The sequence below is a fragment of the Pan paniscus genome, chromosome X (genome assembly GCF_029289425.2).
Source record: "Pan paniscus chromosome X, NHGRI_mPanPan1-v2.0_pri, whole genome shotgun sequence".
Taxonomy (NCBI): Eukaryota; Metazoa; Chordata; class Mammalia; order Primates; family Hominidae; genus Pan; species Pan paniscus.
The window spans coordinates 12,905,309-12,928,888 of record NC_073272.2 but is presented as its reverse complement, the minus strand read 5'-3'; the positions used below and the strand labels follow the sequence as shown (position 1 = coordinate 12,928,888).

Sequence of the window (23,580 nt, the reverse complement as noted above, 5' to 3'; positions counted from 1 at the left end):
GATAGCACCCATATATACATGCCTCATTCCCTAAACCAGTCTTAGGAACTATAATGTTTGCTCCTGCATCTGGTATGATTCCACAAAAACAGTAGAATACTTGCAATGTGATGTATAAACCTCAGGTTGAATCATTTGCAGAACGTGTTGTCAGCTTTTTCTTCCAAACTAGAGAGTGCACAAGCATGAAATAGACACTTTACCACTTACACCAATGGCATGAAATTTTACTGAAGGTACAGTGACAATCTCTACTGCAGCAGTAAATGTTTTTCTTTTTAAAGTTCAGAGGCACATGTGCACACTTGTTACATAGGTAAACTTGTGTCATGGGGGTTTGTTGTACAGATTATTTTGTCACCCAGGTATGAAGCCTAGTACCCATTAGCTGTTTTTCCTAAGCCACTCCCTCCTCCCACCCTCCACCCTCCAATAGGCCCCAGTGTGTGCTGTTCCCCTCTGTGTTCTTATCATTTAGCTCCCACTTATAAATGAAAACACGTGATATTATTTGTCATGAGTGGCGCAAGGCATAATTCATATGCTTCATTTTGATATACTATATACCCCCCAAATTATATAATTTTTTAAATGTTACCTTAAGTTACAAGGAATATACATGGCTTTTGAAATAATTTTTGATACCTTTTTCTTTGCAGTAAACAACCTTGTAATATGTTTTGAATCCGGATATGTAATATATTTTCACAGAGGGGGATAACCTTGTGACCCAAAGGACATTACAGTGAGCTATATTTTAGATTAAGAAGCACAAGAATTGCAGCACTTTGGGAGGCCGAGGTGGGTGAATCACTTGAGGTCAGAAGTTCAAGACCAGCCTGACCAACATGGTGAAACCCCATCTCTACTAAAAATACAAAAAAATTCGCTGAGTGTGGTGGTAGGCACCTGTAATCCCAGCTTCTCAGGAGGCTGAGGCACAAGAATCGCTTGAACCCAGGAGGTAGAGGTTGCATTGAGCCGAGATCATGCCAGTGCACTCCAGCTTGGGTCTCTGTCTTAATATAATATTTCTTTTTGTCAAGTGGGACTTGCATATCAAGTACCTAATTTGTTACCCTGATATTTTTTGAAAGATCAAAGGCTGTAACCTGTTCTTTTTCCATTTGATGATTTTAAGTAACATGAGCTTTCTTAGAGCAAGCACCCAAACACCTGGTAATCCTTAAAATTGATCAAAATGGGGATTAGAGCCTGCTGTTACCCCTCTAAACTGATTCTCCTGGTGGCGGAGTGGGGCGGGGAATAAGGCCAGAGGATGAGAGAAGTAGATTATATCTCAGCACTTTGATTTCTCTCCTTGCCGTTGTTGATCATGAGGTGATAGCTAATATTTGCTGAACATTTCCACCCCCAGACTCTGTTCCCAGCGCTTTTAGGCATCACCTCAAAGTACCTGCAAAACAACTCTGATAAGTTGGTTCTATTACTCTCATTTCATAGCCGAGAAAGCTGAGGCCCAGAGACATTAAGATCACACAGCGACTAAAGGGCAGGGCAAGGACTCTGCCTCCAGGACACACATTTGTAATCATCACACACACAGCCTCAAGCCTATGGTGACACAAATGACGGGTCATACAATTCTGACAGTCACTGCAAAGGTGAGACAGGAAATGTGCATTGCTTCATTTTCCCTAAGAAGCAATCTCTGGGAGAAGATAAACCATAATGATGACTCAGTAAAGAAATTGCTAACTATCTCTAAATATTCAAAAATACTTATGTGAATTCTCACGCTGTGTGTTACCACAATGCGTTCCTTAAATTGGAGTTCTAGCATTTACCACCATTTCATTTATAGACTGTCCATAAGATTGTGAGTTCCCTGCAAGTAGGGGTATTAGTCTGTTCCCATGCTGCTAATAAGGACATGCCCAAGACTGGGTAATTTATAAAGGAAAGAAGCTTAATGGACTCACAGTTCCACATGGCTGGGGAGGCCTCACAATCATGGTGGAAGGCGAAGGAAGAGCAAAGGGATGTCTTACGTGGCAGCAGGCAAAAGAAGTTGTGCGGGGAACTCCCATTTAAAGAACCAGCAGATTTCCTGAGACTTATTCACTACCAGGAGAACAGTATAGGGGAAACTGCCCCCATGATTTAATTATCTCCACCTTGCCCTGCCCTTGACACGTGGGGATTATTACAATTCAAGGTGAGATTTGGGTGGGGCCACAGCCAAACCATATCAGGGTTATACCTTTTGCAATTTTGTATTCCTTATATGATGCACAAAGGGGACATAAACATTTTGTTAGCCAGTGACTCACAGGAATACTAAATGTTAATATGCAATCCATTTGTAGCCCCAGCTTGTCTGCCAATACTTAGCCTGATGTTCAGTAATTTGTTCTGATTCTGAATAGTGCTATTTCCACAGATACAAGACTTAGTTTAAAACTCCAGAGAATATCCTAAATGAGTTTCAAGCTGTACACGAAAACTCCTATCAGTATTGACCCCTGGACCCAATCAAGCATAATCTAGACACAAAGCAGCTCTGACAATCCAGGAAGCCATGGTTTTTTCTGGAAGTAGTAAAACTTGATCTTGTCATCAAGTTTGCTTGAGTTTAAAGCTTGTTTACCACAGTCCTATAAAACAGGTGAATCCTGCCTTTGGCATATTTTTTGTTTCCAGTTAGTGTTTTGTCTTTCATAAGAATGTCTTATCCCACACTCATTCGATAGCACTTAAGACCCCCCCAAAAAATGCCAACAGTAATTATTTTCCTCTACAGTTTAAATATATGTGATTAGGGCTGGGTGCGGTGGCTCACGCCTGTAATCCCAGCACTTTGGGAGGTCAAGGCGGGTGGATCATGAGGTCAGGCGTTCAAGACCAGCCTGACCAACATGGTGAAGCCCCGTCTCTACTAAAAATAAAAAAATTAGCCAGGTGTGGTGGCATGCACCTGTAATCCCAGCTACTCGGGAGGCTGAGGCAGGAGAATCGCTTGAACTCGGGAGGTGGAGGTTGCAGTGAGCTGAGATTGTGCCACTGAACTTCAGTCTGGGCGACAGAGCGTGACTCCCATTTCCAAAAAAAAAAATGATTAGTAGATGAAAAAGTGGCTGCTTGGAGTAGGGAGACTATAGCATTGCTTTTTTAAAAAAAAAATTATTATACTTTAAGTTCTGGGGTACATATGCAGAAAGTGCACTTTTGTTACATAGGTATACACATGCCATGCTGGTTTGCTGCAGCCATCAACCCGTCATCTATATTAGGTATTTCTCCTAATGCTATCCCTCCACTAGCCTCCTCCCCACCCCCCCCACCCCCCCAACCCCCCCCGCCCCGAGACGGACCCCAGTGTGTGATGTTCCCTTCCCTGTGTCCATGTATTCTCATTGTTCAACCCCCACTCGTGAGAACATGCGGTGTTTGGTTTTCTGTTCTTGTGATAGTTTGCTGAGAATTATAGTTTCCAGCTTCATCCATGTCCCTGCAAAGGACATGAACTCATCCTTTTTGTGGCTGCATAGTATTCTGTAGTATATATGTGCCACATTTTCTTTATCTAGTCTATCATTGATGGGCATTTGGGTTGGTTCCAAGTCTTTGCTATTGTGAACAGTGCTGCAATAAACATATGTGTGCTGGGTTATAAATCATTCTATTATAAAGCATTGGTTTTATAAAGATATTATGTCTGAAGAAACAATCGTTAAGTGTAAAATTATTCCAAAAAATTTTCAAAACCTGTGAACTAATCAGCTTTATTTTAAAATATACAAGTATTTTGAAATGTAGAGTTTAAGGCTGTTGTATTTCTTAAACTCCACACAAAACTGACAAATCCATACCAAATTAATCACCCACAGACTGCCAATTTCATCCACTAATTTAACACTACAGCATTCAGGATAAATTAAAGGATTTAATAGTATAGACAGTTAAAAAAAAAAAAAGCAGTCATTTGTAACATGCTGCTATAAATAGAACAACCAGTTTATGGATTACTGGTACAAAAAGTTTCAATGGCAAACTTAGAGCTTCCTTAAAACAAACAAAAAAAATCTAGACTGAGTTGAAGCGTTCTCCATCTGGGAAAAAAATGCTCATCTTGTGAATTTTAACACTCAGCCAAATATAAAATCATGTTTTAGAGGGGGACCATCACTGATACTGGGACTTAAGCCAGGCTTTCAAGGTTTGGATTAGGCCGACTGATGTGGGGAAGGGTGGAGGCTGCCAGCAAAGGAAGAAATGAGATTCGAAGTTGGGATAACTTGTCAAATGCCAAGGACAATGAGGAGACCTGTTTGTTGGGAGCAGAGTTACATATTAGAATAACAGGATTTAAAGGGAACATTTTTTAAAAGGTATGTTCCAAAGGAAGGTATAGTTGAAAGTACTCTATCCAGTCCAAGAAATTCATATAAATCAGAATTTGTAGAGAATTTTGCTGAGTACCTTTCCAGTGTATACCTCTGCATTTTGTTAAAGGTCACAATCATACCATAGGGGCTTTAGAAATAATGGTAACTTTTTTAAAAAAAGGTATAATCACCTCTTATTTATAATGAACAGCTTTAGTTAAAATATTTGGCCAGATGAAAGCTCTTGAGCATCACCACGGACTCTCAGGCTTTACATCTCTGGAGTATTCCTGAGAAAATAGTAAGAAAAAAAAGCAACTTTCATCACTTTTTAAAAGCTCTTTTTCAGAGGTTGTTCAGGCTTTTCGAGATGAAATATACAGGCAATACTGCAGGTAAAGGAAAAACTGAGAGACTGCTTCCCACTTAAGCTAAGTAGGAAGAAAACAAAATGATCTGCTATAAACTGCAAGGTACAACACAAGTCAAAAGTGAACAGTGCATAGTATCCTTCGTTAAGTGAAGGAAAAAGTGTGATTACCCACTTGAAGTTCCCATTACATCATGAGTGCAATTCAATTTGGGGAAAATAGTTTAATGTATCTCTCAGAAAAAAATAGTTTATATTTTTCCATCTGAAACAGTGCTTTACGAGGTCCAACGCCACCAAGCGACTTTCATTCTGTCCCATACTGCCGAAAGTGAATCTAAGGCAGGACGGACGTCCAGGATGGTGAACTGGTAGTCCTTGTTGACTTCACCACCATCATAATAATCAATCACATATCTAACTTCTGTCCCGCAACGGTTTATGATCCAATCGTGCCTGTCAAAAGGCAACTCATACCTGGAATAAAAACATGCCACTGAGTGTTAAAATGCTTGCAATACATTCAGTCCCGGTTTAAGCCATGAGAAAACTCAAGAAGCGCATGCAAACACCTGCTCCCAAACACCTAACTGGGGAAGTCAGACTTGAAGAATTACACAGTGAACAGCACTAAGGGAAGATGGCACTGAAGAACTGTGATAAGTCCGTATCAGATGACAGCTCATCTGTCTACAAAGGAATAAGGCCAATGGGGAAGAGACCTAAGCCAGGGAGGTCAGCTGAGATACTGCAGAAATGCAGGTGTGAGCAAAAAATCTCAAGTATGCTAGAAAAGAAAGGGAGGATGGCTAAGTGCATAAACCCAAAGACACAGATCACGGGAAGAGTAAGAGGGCAGATCCAAGAACATTGACAATAACTCCATTCAACCCTATGATATATAGGAAGCAATCTACTACACCCTAATAAATCTGCCCATTAATGGGCAAACCTCAGGGAGAGAAAGACATCTACAGTTGAATATGCATTAAGTTTTGCAAGATGGCACTACAATTCTTAGACTGGTTTTGGTGTGAAGAGAAAGTTGACCCTGACCTGAGGATGGTGAAACAACACTTCTGCGCTGACACTCACCCCATCCAGGAACGAATTCGTGCCCTTGGTGAATACTCTTTTGCTTTCCCTCCAAACCGGATCAATGATGGACCACAAGGACACTCTCTAGAATTCCCCAAATAAGAAAAGTCTGTTAAAATATTTTCTTTTCTTTGACAAAGATGATGTTCTAATTTTTTAGTAATATCCATTTTTTCCCTGTATACATTTCACATAATATAACATTTACAGAGAAAGGTAAGTTCTAAAATAATTCAAACAACAAGTGCCTATTTGTTAAAAATGTTCCTCTTTCCTTCTGGACTGGGTGCATTCCATTGCCTCCCCTTCCTTCTGGATATCTACACTGCACTTTGAGGAGTCAGGAAACAGGGCCTTTCCATCTGGTGGAGGAGGAAAGGCAAATTAAAAAAAAAAAAAAACAGCCTCAAGTATCATGCATCATGCTTCTTTTTGGCACAAAGCAGCTGGGGTTTTTCAGACAAACAAGAAAATCCTATACTCTTCTTTCATTTCCAACCAATGAACAGCCTTTATGAAGAAAAGAAAATGATGGATTAATCCCTAGAAATGGATTGTAATTAATGTTGGACCAGCTCCTTAATAACTACACATAAGATGAGGAGTGGCAGAGTCCTAGCTGGCAAATGCACTCCCTCTACCCGCAGACCCCTGCTGAGGACTCTCTAGGTGCCAGCCCTCTGTGGGCACCAGGGTATAGCAGGGCACTGACCTGCTATACAAGACCCTCTAAGCCCTGTCCTCATGGAGTTCATAGCCCACCTACAGGCTAGACAGACAGCTGTTACCGAGACAGAGGGAGTGGTGGCCAAGTCAGCAGGCCACCTATATTGTTAGCTGCTCCCATGGATAACAAGATAGGTGTCTAAGTAAGTGGGAGGGAGAAAAATTTCCAAAGTATAAAGGACTTCTATTTGAGGACTTATGAGTTACTTTTCTTCTCCTTTTAGGAACTACTCCTCTCCTTAACATCTCTTCTCAAGAGGGTCACAGGCAAAAAGGTAAACTCAATCTAGGCAAAACTTTCTTCTGGAGATCATAGCATGAGTTTTTAAACGGTCTACTTAATTTTGACCGTCCAGAAAATAACTGGAGAAGGAATTGAAACTGACAAACTGAAATTCCCTTTTCTCTCTTCGCTTTGCTCCATAATCACACAAGTAATTAGCAGGTGGTCTTAATTAGAACACACTTTCAAAGTAGGTCACTGCAAACACTTGTGGCTCCTCTCAGGCCAGAGATTACTGAGGGCAACACGGTTGCAGTTGTTCCCCTCTCACATGCACCCACCCCAGGCCTGAGGCCCAGCCTGTGACAGCCAGGGAGTGCAACCAATGAACTTCAGAGTGCAAATATTAAAAACAAACAAAACACCTTAAAAAAATCATTAAGTGGACTTTAGCCAAGAAATTAATTAATCGCATTGTGCAATGAATTTAAAACCACTGTTTATGACATAATCTGGCTCAAACCAGCAGCATATGCAGTGTTCTAGATACACCCAGTCTAGGCACCACCCGAAACAGACTCAGTCAGACATCCTGCGGGTGGGACCCAGCATGCTGGGTTTTAACAAACCTTCCCCATGATCCTGATGCACGCTCCAGTGTGAGAACCACTACTCTCAACAGACTGAAGTCCTGTCTCCTTTAACACACACAGCTGCATTTACCTATTCTCCTTGAGAAAAAGGGCTCTGAGTTAAGACATCTCTTTGTGTTTAGTCCTAATGGGGATTCAATAAATGCTATTGAGGGAACAAAAATGTCTTTCCCACCTCCCTTGGGGCAGATGGCATTTTAGCATCTCCCTTCCCACATGCTCTGCTTTCGAAGGGCTGTAATGCTCCTTCTGCTGAGAGGCAGGGTCTCTGTCCCCTCCCCTTGAATCTGGGCAGGCTCCTGACACTTTGGGACTTCCCAGGCTGGGTCAGAAAAAGGAGATAGAGATGCTTTTTGGAACTCTAGCTATTGGAACCTAGCCACCATATGACGAAGCCGAAAACAGCCATATTCAGAGGCCATGACCACTAGCCAGAGGAGTAAACCAGCAGGCTGTCAGAAGACTCTAGCCCACGGCTCGGAAGCCATCCTGACCACTAAGTCTTTGCAGCTGAGGCCCCAGACATCAAGGAACAGAGACAAGCCATCCTTGCCCTGTCCTTGGCTACCCAGACCCACTGAATCCACAAGCCTAATAAAATGGTGGCTATTTTTCAACTAAGAAGGGTGGCCTGTCATGCAACAATTGTCACTGAGCCATGCCTGCTACATAAAATGTTTTATTAGAACAAATGATTTGAATGTTAAAACTCTAGAAAGCTGATATGAAATAACAAAGATGCTTGAAAGATTTAAGATCTCAAACATACTTACGCAGCATGAAGGGCTTCCCACTTCAAAATCTCCTTCCAAGCCTGCTCGTTATTCTGATTGTGAATTCTAATGATATTATACATATCCTTCTGACTGATATCCTCATCCTTCCACTTCCACCTAGGAAAGAACATTTGGTAAAATTTGACAACTGTTCCTGATAATGCCAGAAAGTTAATCCACATATTTTCATAAGATGATTTATTCAACATTCCCCTTTGAGAAAGAACTAAGAATGCTCATTTTCTCTGAATTTAACAGATCTAAGGCTCATTTTCAAGATTTACCCATGATCATGGAGCAGCACTATAAATCCAAAGCTACTATAGAAGCATTGAAAACAAATATAAAAGGTTCACCTTAGTCTCATTTTACTGAGTCACAGTAAACCAGACTTACAGAATCATCTATTTTTAAGGTGACAATTGTTCACATAGTACCACTGATCAATGATCCCCTAACTTTTTCTAAACATTTTATCTAATAGTGTTTTCAGTTTTTTAAAAAACCTATTACTAGCTGTGATGGTTAATTTTATGTGTCAACCTGACTATGCCACAGGATGCCCAGACATTTGGTCAAACATTATGCTGGTTGTGTCTGTGAGGGTGTTTTTTGAATGTGAGTAACATTCTAATCAGTAGGCTAAGTGAAGCAGACTGCCCTCCCCACTCCGTGTGGGTGGGTCACATCTGATCAGCTGCAGACCTGAATGACAAAAAGGCTGACCCTTCCATGAGTAAGAGGGAAGGCCTTCTGCATGACTGCTTGAGCTGAGACATTGGACTTTTCCTGCCTTTGGACTTAAACTGAAACATCAGTTCTTCTTGCATCTTGAGACCGCTGGCTTTCAGACCAGAAGTGTGCCATCGGCTCTCCTCGGTCTCCAGCTTGCTGACTGCAGATCTTGGGACTCCACAGCTTTATATAATTGTGTAAGTCAATTCCCTACAATAAATATCTTCCTGCCTTCCTTGTCTCCTGCCCCCCTACACATATCCTATTGGTTCTGTTTCTCTTGAGAACCCTGATTTAATACACTGGGCTCGCACTTACATTCTGACAGGTGTGAAAAATCAGGTGATTATAAACTGATTAATACATAAAAATGTACTATATTGTTTTGAAGGTAAAAAATCTCTGTAGCATATAACTCTTGGATATTCTGACAAGAAATTTTTATCTTAAATAATATGTTCACTCACCCTTTCTTTAACATTGCATTCCAGAACATCTGCTCAGAAGGGTAAACCCACTTTTTCTCTGAATCTGCTCTCGGAATGGATGACTCTTCTCTGACAGTAGACAATGCAAATGGCTGATCTGGAGCTGGTGTTTGATTGGGTGGTGGCATCTAAATAAAATGAACAGATTTGCTTTTATAGGATATAAAGTAAAAGGCAATATAATTAACTACTTCCTGGAAAGCAATACATCACACAAAAAGCACAGATTACTTATTAAATCAGTGACATCAAAATTTCAGACTTCTCACATAATTTGACTGTTTTGAAGAGTCACATTACTGAGGTTGTGTTTCTTCACTGATTAAGTTCTCAAATATGGTAAACACTGTGGTTAAATTTTTGGCCTCTTTCTCCTTTGAACAAATTTAGAAGTAATGTCACCAAGGAATAAGAAGTAGAAACTAATGCCACAATCTTCAGGCATTTCTAAAAACTTTACGACAAGCTTTTCAAAAATGACTATTCATTCTCTGGGGAAAACTCTCATAGCACACATGTACAGCAATGCTTTTTTAAAAAAATATTCTCAGATTTTTTAGGTTTCTGCTTATGCTTCATCCCTTAGGCAAAATATATTACAGATGAGTCTTTGCATCTCAACGCTGTGAGGTCAGAAGGTGGGAAGAATCCCTTCTCCCAGACATGTGGGTCACCAATACTGTTATGCTAGCACTTAGCCTTAGCCAGGGTCTCTCATCCGTGGCACTATTGACATTTGGAGCTGGACAATTTTTAGTTTTGGTGGTCTAAGCACTGCAGGATGTTCAGCAGGATATTTGCCTGAGGGGCAAAATCACCCAAGGTTGGGAATGACTGGCCTTGAACTTTCTGTGTTAGAAGTATAAAGGATTTCCTAGTAAACATTAATTAAAAGTCTCCATCACAACAAGGCCCTCAGAATACCGACAGCAGGAAGGGCTATGTGTAGTAGGCACTGCAGAGTATTCTACCTGCATTATCACCAGTGTGTTTAAGAACATGGGTCTGAGGTGGATAAGGATTCAGTTTTGGCTCTGCCATTTCCTAGCTGGTGATGTGGGATGAATGACTCCTTCACTCTCAGTATCTTTAGCTCTGAAATGGGGACACTAAGAATACTGGCTGCACAGAGTTGTTATGAGGATTAAAGGGGAGAATGTAGGGTGCTTAGCTTAAACGCTAGAAAAGTGACCAAAAGAGGCTAGTCTGAGTACAGTAGTGTTTACGACTAATTGATCACAACCAGTTACAAATTTCTTTGTTCCTTCTCCTCTCCCACTGCTTCAGTTGGCTAGCCTTGAATAAAAAATTTTTAAAAAGTGACCACAAGAAAAGTTAGCTGTTATTCACATTCTCACTACATATCATGATGTAAGTGGGGTAAGTGTCTAGGTCTGTAAGATTCCAAAAGGCCCATGTTCTGAACCACTCACCTATTAGAGATCATCTAGGCCAGTGGTCTGCCAGGGGCTTCGGATAATGCTGCCTGTCGCTGCTTTCATGCTACAGAGAAAGCAGCAGCAGCAAAACTGGGTAGTGTGACAGAGACCCTATGGCCCACAGAACCAAACATATTTACTACCTGGCCCTTTATAGAAGCAGTTTGCCAATGACCTCTGGTGTAAATATTTGAAGGCCTATGTGCAAGATAATCTTGGTGCATTGTCCAAAACTTCATTTTCAAAAACAGGCAGTGGGCCATAGTTTGTTGATTCCTGAGGTGGACGCTGCTATTGTATCCCCCACGCCCTTTCTTTTCCAGGCTAAATATTTCTAGTTTCTTTACAGGCTGTCTGGTTCGCTAAAATTTCTATTCTTGATAATCTTGTGGCCCTCTAAAGTATATGCCTGAGCCTCCCGTTAAAACACGATTCCAAACTTTAGACCACAATTTCTGATGTTGTCTATCACAAAATGTAGTGATGTCACATCAACCTTGCCCTCACTTCTCAATGGCATTAAATTTGCTGGCAGTCACACGACAGTGAACCACCCTAGTGACTCGGGCAGGCTGGCACCCTATTGTACCTGAAGAAGTTCCCCAATCATGTAATGTGTCTACAAAGTTTCCCCAAAGATACCTTAACTAACTCTAGCTATGGTTCTTACAGAATTTCCCATCTACCACCTAGTAACTGTCCCAGAAGAAAATATTCATTTGGTATGGCTTATTCCCAGTACAACTATGCTGGCTCCTCATAATCACTCTGGTTTTTTTCCCAGGCACTCCCTGAAACTACACTTACTAACACATTCTAGATTTTCACTGTAGATAGAATATCTAACTTCTCTGTTTTCAAAGGACAGAAGAATTCATCCTAGCCATTTGCAACTTGTCTTGGGAGTCTGTACAAGCAACCCTGCATAAAAAGCTCCAGAAAGAAAAGATGAGTGTGGATTACCAGATTTGAAGGATCTAGGTTCTCCTTATTCTCAGCCGCAGTGCCCCTAATGGGACACTCCACGTACTCATAGGCGCGTTCCTGGTGGGCAGGCACAGAGTATGTTTTCTTCTCACAGGTTGGGCCAGATGGCTCTGTATTCACTGGACAGCCTGAAATAATCAAGTATAAAAATGGTGTCACCATGAAGGCAGGACATCTAACTCTCTCAATTGGAGCACTAAAGAGCTGAATTTCTGACCAATGATTACCACCATAGGAAAAGCCAGGTTTCTTCTGTTTAAATCTATCAAGAACTGAACTAGCTAACATTCCAAAATCCTAAAGATGAGAAGGTTCTAAAATTTACATTTCCTTTGAAAGAAAAATGAGTACACATTCTCTAATTGTGTCACACCCCCAGCAAAAATAAGCCAAAAAACCTTGGCAGTTGCAAGAGCATGTGTTATCTGTGCCATGGTTTGAGTAACCTGGCTGGATGAGCAGCTGGGGAGCTGTTAGAGGAACCTAAGAGGGGACCAGCCACATTTCACAGGGTCTCCTTGACTTTCCATTCACTAGTTCCAGAGAAGCCCAGATCCAATCAGGACACAGTTGCAATCCAGGCTTTCATTACTGATGCATTATCTCAGGTACAAGGAACGGGAGGAGAAAATGAACAGAGGAGACATCACAGAGGCTACTGCAAAAAAATCTGAATGCCACTCTGCTTTGTCTCAAGACTGAAACAAGGCACAGGAAAACCACGTGGCCTACGGCCTATTCCCATCAGTCAATGGCAAGAGTTTAACAGGAAAAGGAAGACAATAAAGAAAATATTCCACAACCCATACAGGATCAAGATGCCCATTACGAGGGAAGGTCTGAGCCTAATGAGATGAGCAATAGCAAGGGCTATGCCCAAAGACCCAGGATGCTGATCCCAATTAGTGAGGGACTGGGAAACTGGTTCAGAGAATGAGCAGGCACTTGGAGAGCTGCGACACAGAAGACAGCTGCTCATGTAATGGAATCTTGGCCTCAGGCAGCAGCAGCAGCAACTACAGCAATACACATGAAAAAGCTGAGTTTGCTTTCACTTCCTTCCCTGCACTTCTCCTCCCAAGCCCTCATTTCCTGGTGCCCTGTGCCACTGCCCACTTTAGGGGTGAAGGAAGACTTGCTATGCCTTTCCTCTCTACCACTGAAAGCACCAATCCTTTCCAAGTCATAGATCCCAGCTGGGTGTTACAAAGAAAATAACATTTCAACTTTTCACGTCATATAACCAGTAGCCCCTTCGATCTCCTATAGACACCCACATTCTTTATTAATGTAGTAAGTCTGGCAGCTCTCCAAGATATACAGCAAATGAAATAAAACCAAAGTAAGGGTTCTAGAATCTCCCTGAGGACACTCAGAACAGGAGCACACCTGCTTTGGCTGATCTGTCTCAATTCTTCCTGTACAAAGAAACCCCAGAACACTGTCTGTCCCTGTCCAAGGTCACAGAACTTTTGCTGGCTTTGACACTTACTATGTGACTTGGAGCATCACTTACTCCAAGTCTTAGTTTCCTTGACTATAAAATAGGGAGAAAACTTAGCTTATGAAGTCATAAGACCACATAGCTTATGAAGATGAGAATGTAAGCTCTATCAGGCAAAGCTCCATTTTGTATGATGTTATTCTCTCGTGCAGAAACAAACAAACAAAATCCAGCAATGCTTGGTACAGAATGGGCAGTGACCTCTCAGAATAGGCTGGCTGACTGAAGAAATGAATAACAGCACAAACATTAGTACTCAGTAAGCACACCATGTTGCTTCTGCCCTTCACGACTTACTGATTCAAGCCACACTTTAATATAAACAATCTAAAGTAGACATGAATGAATTAAAAATGAAAGACAGCTTTTCCATTTTCATTTTCTTATCTAAAGAATGGACAGCAAGCCCGTTAGGTGATGGCTTACTTTTATATATGAGAATACTGAAATGGCTATACGAGCAAAAGTTATTTATTAAGACAGCTAGATCTAGACTAAGGTTTCTCAACCTTGGCCCTCTTGATATTTGGGGCCAGCTGATTCTTTGTTGGGGGGCTGTTCTGTACATTGTAGGATGTTTAGGAGCACTCCTGCCCTCTATTCACTTTCCTCTCAGTTGTGACAACCAAAAATGCCTCCAGATATTGGCAAATGTCCCCTGTGGGAAGGGGGGATTGCCCCCCTCCAGTTAAGAACCACTGATGTAGGCACAAGTAAACTTTGGGAAGTTGGGGCTGGTTTAGAGTACTCACTACGTTCTCATGTACTACCTCAATCATCATGACAGGCCTGTGAAACATTATTATATCTTCATCTTACAGATGACAGACTGAGGCTAACAGAGTTAACTTGTTTAGAGTCACAAACCTCAATAAGACGCAAAATAACGACCAGACCCAGGGTGCCTGACTCCCATGCCTACCAGCCTCAGCAGCATACTACTACACTGCCTCTTCCTTTAGAGCCTTTCAAGACTTTTTTTAAGACACAGTCTCACTCTGTCACCCAGGCCGGAGTGCAGTGGCACAATCTTGGCTCACTGCAACCTTGGCCTCCCAGGCGATCCTACCCACCTCAGCCTCCAAAGTAGCTGGTACTACGGGCACCCACCAGCACGTCTGGCTAATGTTTGTATTTTTTTGTAGAGGGAGGTTTTTGCCATGTTGCCCAGGCTGGTCTCGAAGTCCTGAGCTCAAGCAATCCACCCACCTCGGCCTCCCAAAGTGCTGTCACAGGCGTGAACCACCGCACCCAGCCGTGAATTATCTTTTGTTTTTATTTTCTAGGCAAAGGGCCGATTACCTTTCATTTTCCCTTCATGCATCGGGCATCCTGAAGGTGGGGACGCTGAAGCATTTGAGGCCTGAACTGCAACAGCAGGAGCAGATGGAGACAAACCCATGGCTGGAAACAGTGTTGACTGTAAACAATTTTAAATTTCCACCTGCCAAAACAAAGAGACAGATTAATGTCTCTGGACTCAGACTATTCTCTCGTTAGTCTTAATCTGGTCAACCCTTGTTCCTCCTCTTTGTCATCCCATGGGCATCTACCAGGCAGGGTACTAACTTCGACGGACAGCTTTAATATATTGCCCCCTTAGGGAAATACTGTGAAACCCAGGCCAACCTCTGGGGGCACGTATGTATCTAAGGCAGTGAGAATTTTGGGACTGAGGTGAGGCAGTCGCTGAGAAACCACGTCACAGCCAGGAGGTACAGGCCTGAGGCGGGGGTGGGGCGAGGATTTCCTAGGAGTGGTGACCCGGGTGGAGGAGGGGAGGTCCATTGAGCCTAGACTTGACCCCCATCCCCAGAGCCTTAGCGAGGGTCTGGGGGTCCGGGAAGGGTGCGGCGCATGAATAGGAATTCGAAGAAACGAAGGGACACCAGAGGTCGAGAAGCTGCCAAGTGTCTTCCCCACACCGTCCCGGCGCTTGCCCACCTGCTCCAGCCCGTGGTCCCCAGACCAAACCGGCCGCGGCCAGCCTGCCCTTTTGCACCTAAGCCCTCCCCCGGGCTGTTCCGGGAAGCCGGTACCGCCTTCAGTCGCCAACCCGAACCCAGAGCAGCAGTGACTTCACGCCGCCGCCGCCGCCGCCGCCTTCCTCTCACTCGGTCACCGCTGTGGCTGCGGTCACCGCCGGCGTTCTCACGCACCCCTACTTCCTTTTTAGAAGGCGGGACTTCCGGGCACGCGGGAGGCGGGCTGAAGAGTAATATTTTCCGTCAATCACGGAGAGCGGGTTCCGTCCCCTCCTCGCCTCGGCCTGTAACTGCTGCGGGGGCCGCTTTCTGGGCCCGCCCCTCCAGGCCAGGAGCCTTTTTCAAAATGCCGGCGGTGGCAGGGAAGGTTGTCTGCTCCAGAGGCTTCCCTAGAGTGAAGAGCTCTACTATGTATGCTTTATGCGGCAGAAGGAGTGCTTTGGAGGAGTTTTTAAATTTCTGTTTTTTTTTTTTAAATCTTATCTCATCGGTTTTAATTGTAGCAATGATTCAAGAAACGTTAGTAGGTGCCCATAACTTTGGTGGTGGAGATCCAAAAGTGAACAAGACAGTGTTCTGGCTGCTAAATTCTTCTTAACTGGGTATGTGATTTTGAATGTCTGTATTTTCATTTACCTCCAACAGAAATTTAGCATTTTCTTCCATCAGGGATGTAGGCAATAAATCCTAGTACTCTTAGCTGTATGTGGCACTAATACACATTACAGATAAATTATGTCACTTATGGTTGTTGTGCCTGTCTCAAAATATCATCCATCCACTACTTTGAAATTAAGGTAATTTGATCTTGTTACTTAAAGTGTTAATAAAGAAACATATATCTTTCTATATAACTATAGTGGCTCTGTGAAATACGTCCAGATGTCCCCTGGTGCAGAAAGTGTTGGGGGCTCACAGCTTTCAGCTGAGTCTCCAGGAATTGTCCTCTGCCTAAGAGAATTGCCTCACACAAAATCACTTTCCCTCCTTGGGGACGATCTGCATCCTATGAGGGTCTCTGCAAGGGCACATAAGTCCAGGCCCCTAGCCCCAAAGGGGACAACTCAGAAGGGCCATCCCAGCATCAGAACTGCCTACAGGATAGCCCAAGGATTCCATTTCAACTATCACAGCTCAACTTCTCTCTTTACCCACAATTCTTTTGTCCCTCCCACAATTCCTTTTCACTCCCGCAATTCTGTTTTGTTACCCACAGTTCTGTCTCCCACAATTCTCAGTTCTTTCCACAATCTTCTGTCTCTCCCACAATTCCTTATTTCTCCCACAATCCCATGTCACTCCCAAAATTCTATTCCTTCCCACAATTCATTTTTCTGTCCCACAATTCCTTGTCTTGCTCACAATTCTCTTGTTTCTCCCATGATTCCTTGTGTCTCCCACAATTCACTTTTCTGTCCCACAATTCCCTGTCTTGCCCGTAATTCTGTTGTTTTTCCCAAAATTTGCTGGGTTTCCCAGCAAGCCTTTATTCTTTCCTACAAATTCTTGTATCTCTCAAAATTCTGTTTCCCACAGTTCCATTCCTCCCACAGTTCTCTGTCTTTTCCATCATTCCCTATGACTCTGTCTGTCACAATTCCTCAAAATTATTCATTTCCACAATGTTCTGTTCATTCACAATACTCTGTTCTTATTCCCCAGTCTCTCCCATAATTCCCCATTATCTCTCATAATTCTGTTCTTTCACAATATTCTTTTTCATGATTTCATTTCTCCCACAATTCTCCCTTCATTCTCATAATTATTCCATCTCTCCCACAACACTGTATTCTCTCCCATGGTTCCCTGTATCTCCCAGAACTCTCTGTTCTCTCCCCCAATTTCCTGTCTCTCCCTGAGTTCTCTGTTCTCCCACAATTCCCTGTGTCTCCCATAATTCCATGTTTCTCCCCACAATTTTTGGTTTCCTCTCACAATTCTCTGTTCTCTCCCACAATTCCTTATCTCAACCATAATTCTGTATTCTATGCTACAATTTCCTATCTTTCCTATAATTCCCCATCTCCCCCACAATTCTTTGTTCTTTCACAGAATTCTCCACTCTTACAATTCTCCATTCTCTCAAAATACTCCATGATTGTTCACAATTCCCCAGTCTCTCCCCTAACTCCCATTCTCTCTCATAATTCTGTTTTCTCACAATATTCTCGTTCACAATTTTCTATCCCACAAGTGTCCCTTTTCTCCCACAATTTTGTGTCTCTTCCACAATTTTTTGTTCTCTCCCACAATCCTGTGTCTCTCCCACAATTCTTTGTGCTGTCCTCTCCACAAATCTATGTCTCTCCCACAATTCTGCTCTCTCCCACAATTCTGTGTCATATGCTACAATTTCCTGTCTTTCTCATAATTCCACATCTCTCTCCTAATTCTTTCTTCTCTCTGATAATCCTTCACTTTCACTCACAGTCCTCCATTCTCTTAAAATACTCCATCCTCATTTGCAATTCTGTAGTCTCTCCCCTAACTCCTTAGTCTCCCTCATAATTCTGTTCTCTCACAATACTCTGTTCTCTTACACAATTTCCCATCTCTCCCACAATAATCTCTTTTCTTTCATAATTCTCCCTTCTCTCCCACAATTCCCCGTGTGTCCACAATTTCATGTCACTCCCACAATTCTCTGTTTTTTCCTACAATTCCTGATGTCTTCCCCCTTTCTTTATTATCTCCCACAATTCCCTGTCTCACCTACAAGTCTCTGTTCTTTCCCATAATTCCTTGTCTTTCCCATAATTCCTCGTATCTCCTACAATTCTTTGCTCTGTCTCACAATTCTCCACTCTTGCACTTCTCCCTTATGACACAATATTCTGTTCTCTTTCACAGCTGCCTAGTCTGTCTCCCAATTCCACATTGTCTCTCACAATTCTCTGTTCTCTCATGATACTTTATTCTCTCCCGCAATTCTCCCTTCTCCCACAATTCCCTATCTCTCCTATCATTTTCTGTTCTCTACCACAATTCTCAGTTCCCTTTCACAATTTCTAAGAAGACCCAAGCCTGGTCCTGTAACTTCAGTGTTTCAGGGCCCAAGGGGAAGAACATGCCCAGATGAGTGGTATGTGATCAGGAGGAAGGGGTATGGTGGGAGGGTTTGTGGTTATAATGAGAGCAGGTGTCAGGAAAGGTGTGACTAAGGGGGAGCACAAAAGACCAATTATTTGTTTTTTTCTACAATTCCTGAGTTCTTCCACTTAATTCTGTATTATAGCACTTGACAGAAGATTTGCAGTTATGTATTTGAATGTGTAATTCTCTTACCTATGTATGGATTTTCTGAAGTTAAAAAATAGATCTTATTTGGCTTTATATCCCCTATATCAGCACAACTCAAAATGTGTCTTGCCAGTGGGGACCAGTTCACACACTGTTACCATTCTAATATGAGATGAGGAGCTTTCACCACAAGGCAAGGCAAAGCATTGCTTGCCTCATCCAGAAAGTCTTACTATGAAAAATGTCTCATCTCAGATAAAATTGTGCTTAGTGGCATAGCAGATTTATATTATAGTACAAGATTCTTAATTCAGCGTTGGCCAATAACTAGCAGTTTCTGGACTGGCACTTGAGTAGCACTGCCCTATCATTACAGTGTAGTTTCTGTTGTATAATTGAGTGCTCACTGAAGCAGTCAGAAGCAGACACTGGAAGGGATCACAGAGTCAATGAATCTTGAATGAGTGATGTTTCACTCATTCAGCAATATTTATGGAGCACCTATGATGTGTCAGGTACTGTGGGAAGTGCTGAGAATTTAAAAGTGCTAGACAGACTCCTTGCTCTCAGGGAATTTACATTCTAGTAAATGAATAGATTGGACAACAAACAATCCAACACAAACAGATAAATAAATAATTTAAGATCCTGATAAAAGCCACCAATTAAATGACACAGGTAGTGTGACAAAGATTGAGGCATGGGGGTCTACCCACCCCTGTGGGTAGATGATCTGTGGAGCAGAAAATTTGTATTCCTCGGGAGCTTGTTAGAAATGCAGAATTTCAAGTCCCTCCCCAGAACCACTGAGTCAAAGTCTGTCTTGTAACATGATCCCCAGATGATCAGTGTGCACGATACAGATTGAGAGCTCAGGATACCTTCTCAGATATGGTTGTCAGCAAAGACCTCTCTGAGAAAGGTGACGTTTTAGCTGAGACCTGAATGTTGAGAAGGACCCAGCCATGTGAAGATCAATGCAAAGAGTGGTCCAGACAATGAGAATTCCATGGTAAAATGTTCTGAGATCAGAAAGAACAGGGAAAGACCAGTGTGGCCCACACAGAATGAGTTGGGGGCAGAATAGTAGGAGGTGATGTTGGGGCTGGATCATGCCATAGGCCATGAGGAGGAAGTGACATTTTCTTTTAATTGAAATGTGAAGCCATGGAAGGGTTTTTGAAAAGAAGAATTATTTGATCTGACAATAGAGATAGCTTGTTTTTCTCAACTTTGCTCTTCACCACTTTCTAGTTATGCCTGGAGACCTTCACTTGGTTCTGTGCCAGCACTGCCTATGAACTTCATAGACTGTGATCTTTGCTAAGGCCTAAATGAATGAAGGTAAGTTCCTAAGACATAGCCAGTAGACCCCCCACCAATAGGTCTGTGTTCCATGGAGTCTGCCAGCATTCATCACATGTGTACTCAGAGGGACCGTGTCTACATCAAAGGCCAGGGTTACCTCTGCTCTTGGAAATAAACACTACTTTTCCTTAAAGGGATTTATTGCCAATAAAATTAGAGATGGCCAGAGGTTATCATTCTGTTTAATATTCTCACAACCATTGTAATAACTTTAGAGGATATATTATTATTAGTTGGTAAGTCCCAAGCTTTTTTGTGTTTTGATGAGAGTCGAGGGTTTCTTCACATAGACCTCTAAAAATTGAATTAATTGGCCAGGCGCAGTGGCTCATGCCTGTAATCCCAGCACTTTGGGAGGCCAAGGCGGACAGATCACGAGGTCAGGAGTTCAAGACCAGCCTGGCCAACATAGTGAAACCCCATCTCTACTAAAAATACAACAATTAGCTGGGTGTGGTGGCACACACCTGTAGCCCCAGCTACTTGGGAGGCTGAGGCGGGAACATTGCTTGAACTCGGGAGGCAGAGGTTTCAGTGAGCCGAGACCATGCCATTGCACTCCAGCTTGGGTGACAGAGTGAGACTCTGTCTCAAAAGAAAAATTGAATTAATTAATTCACTGATTGTGGATGACTACCTTATATGAAGAATCACTCCCGGTTTCTTATAGGAACCCTTGTTTCATGTCTCCAGATGTACACTCCCAGTTTCTTATGGAACCCTTGTTTCATGTCTCCAGATGTATGCAGGGCATTGCTTTTTGAGAAAGTTTCTTTAATTTATAGCTGTACTTATTTAAGACTGGACTTTCCTTGATACCTGCCAAGGTGGTCTGAGTGGGCACTAATGGGCCTGCAATTAGGTCAATTCAGAAAACTTAAGGCTATTCTTTGGTGAATGCCAACAGGGAGGTTGCCCAGCCTCTTCTCATGCTGGGAAATTCAGCAGGTATGAGATTTGATAGGAGACAGGGCCCTGATTCCCTCTATGGCTGTGCTTCTCAACTAAAGTTGATTTTGCTGTCCCTATCCTGGGGGTATTTGACAATATCTGGAGACATTTTTGGTTGTCACACTGAGGGTAGTGGTTGCTACTGAAATCAAGTGGATAGAAGTCTGGCATTCTGCTAAGCATCCTACAAGGCAAAGGCCAACTCTAGTAACAAAGAATTATCTGGCCCCAAATGTCAATAATATTAAAGTGGAGGGACCCTATTCTTGGAAAACCAAAGTCCAGAAACTTCCTCTGCTTGATACCTGGCAGCTAGAGCATGGGCTTCTACTTTCTCAGCTTGCTCAATATATGTATATATACACACATGCAAACATACTGGCATGTAATGTGCATTATGTAACTACACTGGGACTATTTAACTCATTGCCCCTTCTTTCTACCTACCCCAAACCAACACACACAATCATTCAGAAGCAGAAATGGGGGCGGGGACTCGCTATTTTTGAGTGGTGAAAACTTATTATTATTGAAGTTATTATGATTAAGTTGCTGATCCAGTTGTTGCCACAAGTGGGCCTTTATGAGTCACTAGATTTAACATGATGTGCCAAAAAAGATGGGAATAGCACTGGTAAGAATGGGTGAAGTGAACATTGCTCTGGGGAGGAGCTCTGGAGAGCCATGTGAATCACCACCCACACAGGCAGGAGATATCAGTATAGTCTTGCCTAGAGGAGTGAGGAATTTCATGTTTTCTTCCCTATGGAAATAATTAGTAGTGGATTTGGTTACCAATGGTAGAGAGAAATGGGGAAACCACGGGGTTATGTTAATGAAATTTCCAGTGGGTATTGGATTTGCCCTCCAATTTTTAAAGCATAAACTGTAACCAAAGACCTTCTGACATATTATTCTTTTAAAAAGGAGAAGCATGGTAGATTACAGTTGTTTGAAATTACCACCTTACTGCATAAAGAGAAAGCTAAGGTGAAGTAAATAAGAAGACAGGAGTAAAAAAATGGCTGCTGATTTTGAGAAATATTTAGGGTTAGGGGCAAGATGAGTTCAGGTTAGACACATTGCACTTGAGATGATAATGGTTATCTAGGCAGTGAAATCCCAGAAGCAGTTCAGAACACAGAATTAGAACTCAGGAAAGAGCTGGTTGCAGATAAGGAAATGTAAATTATCAGGTTTGGTTGGATGTTAAGCCATAAGAATGGATGGTAAAATCCTTCAAGGCTTTGGTTTTCTTTGCTCTCATTCCAAATTTACCAAAGAACTTTGCGACTTTAGTTTGGCTTTCCTATTAGGAAGAGAATGCATCACTAGCCAACCTAAATTTCTTCCTCCTTGGCAGTCTTTTTTTTTTATTCTAAACATTGTGAATTAATGACTTGGAGAAAATAGGAGTAATGGAAGGAAAATCAATAAGGCAAGGCATGAGTGGCTTTAAAGGAAGGAAGGGAAGGCTCTTTGAGTGGTTTGGACTCATTGTATAGTGGGATTGAAAGATTAAACCCGCAAAAGACAAGTTGACAAACCATCCTCTACCACCACCACATGAAATGCAGTTTTCCAAGAAATGTGCTTTGAGGGACCCCATTTTTAAAGCACAAGTAGTAGCATACTTTATATAGGGATTTAACTGTTGTTCTTCACCTAAAATATCTTGGAGGTTTTCCATATCCGTCTTTCTTTTTATTTAACAGATTCAAGAATTAAAATGTAAATTTTCATATCAGTACATACAGTGTTCCATTTTGTTTTTATTTAGGACATGTACACTATTCCATCATATAGGTTAATACAGTTTATGTAACTGGTCCCTTACTAATCAACTAAATTTATGTTATATCCAATACTTTCCTATTACGACAATACTACAATGAGTAATATTGTGCTTACATCATTTCTCACACTGTGTGAGCATATCTTTGTAATACCTAGAATTAAAATGACTGGGTCAAAGGGAATGTGCTTTTAAAACTTTGATAGTCACTTCTAAATGACCCGAGATAGGTGGTTGTACCCCTTGTAGCTTCCCTCAGGAGTGGATGAGAGTGCCTGTTTTTCCACACCTTCATCAACACAGTGTATTGCTTTTTTTAAAAATTGATTTGTAGACATTCTTTATAAGGAAATTAACCTTTCTTCTACACTATGAGGTTGGAATATTTTCTAAAATTATCTTTTTTTGTTTTTGCTTCTGCTAAGTTTTGCTTTGAGTAGTTTTTATGGATCTTAATTTTATAATCTTCTATGATTTCTGGATGTTGTGGCATAATTAAAAATATTTTAAGTCCTAAATTCTCCCAAGTTTCTTCAATTAAAAAAATTACACTTCTTCCTTTAAACCATTTATATATTTGAAACTTATCCTGGTGAAAGGAATAAGGTATAGCTGTGCTATGGTATGAATATGACTTGTTTGTCCCCATCAAAGCTAATTTTGAAATTTGATCTGCAGTGTGGCAGTGCTGGGAGCTGGGGCCTAATGGAAGATGTCTGGGTCATGGGGTAAATCCTTCATGAATGACTTGGTGACTTTCTAATGGTAGTGGGTTCTCACTCTCACGAGACTGGATTAATTCTCAGGAATGGATTGGTTCCGGCAAGAGCAGGATTGTTACAAAGTGAGGATCCCCCTCATGTTTACTCTCTCTTCACATGTGCCTGGTTTGC

At 42.0% G+C, this 23,580-nt stretch overlaps 2 protein-coding genes across 4 annotated transcripts in view; one reads left to right on the top strand and one right to left on the bottom strand.

Moving 5' to 3' along the window:
• Positions 1-3,730: 3,730 nt before the first annotated feature.
• On the bottom strand, positions 3,731-15,519 carry LOC100982890 (holocytochrome c-type synthase). Of its 3 annotated transcripts, none has more exons than XM_003805676.4 (7): positions 15,388-15,519; positions 14,651-14,792; positions 11,821-11,972; positions 9,398-9,546; positions 8,193-8,312; positions 5,815-5,901; positions 3,731-5,196 (listed from the first exon to the last, which is right to left on the bottom strand). In XM_003805676.4, the coding sequence occupies exons 2-7, from the start codon at positions 14,748-14,750 to the stop codon at positions 4,998-5,000; spliced, it is 807 nt and encodes a 268-aa protein (XP_003805724.1). In that variant the 5' UTR covers positions 14,751-14,792; positions 15,388-15,519; the 3' UTR covers positions 3,731-4,997. The 3 variants fall into 3 exon arrangements, with proteins under 3 accessions (XP_003805724.1, XP_003805723.1, XP_003805722.1); XM_003805675.4 differs by having other exon boundaries at positions 15,351-15,484; XM_003805674.5 differs by having other exon boundaries at positions 15,293-15,427.
• Positions 15,132-23,580, top strand: part of LOC134729820 (uncharacterized) — a 56,462-nt gene continuing 48,013 nt past the window's right edge. Inside the window, exons 1-2 of the mRNA XM_063601878.1 lie at positions 15,132-15,935; positions 19,828-19,917. Coding sequence (XP_063457948.1) covers positions 15,206-15,931 — 726 coding nt within the window. The 5' untranslated portion in view covers positions 15,132-15,205 and the 3' untranslated portion in view covers positions 15,932-15,935; positions 19,828-19,917. The remainder of the gene's footprint in view (positions 15,936-19,827; positions 19,918-23,580) is intronic.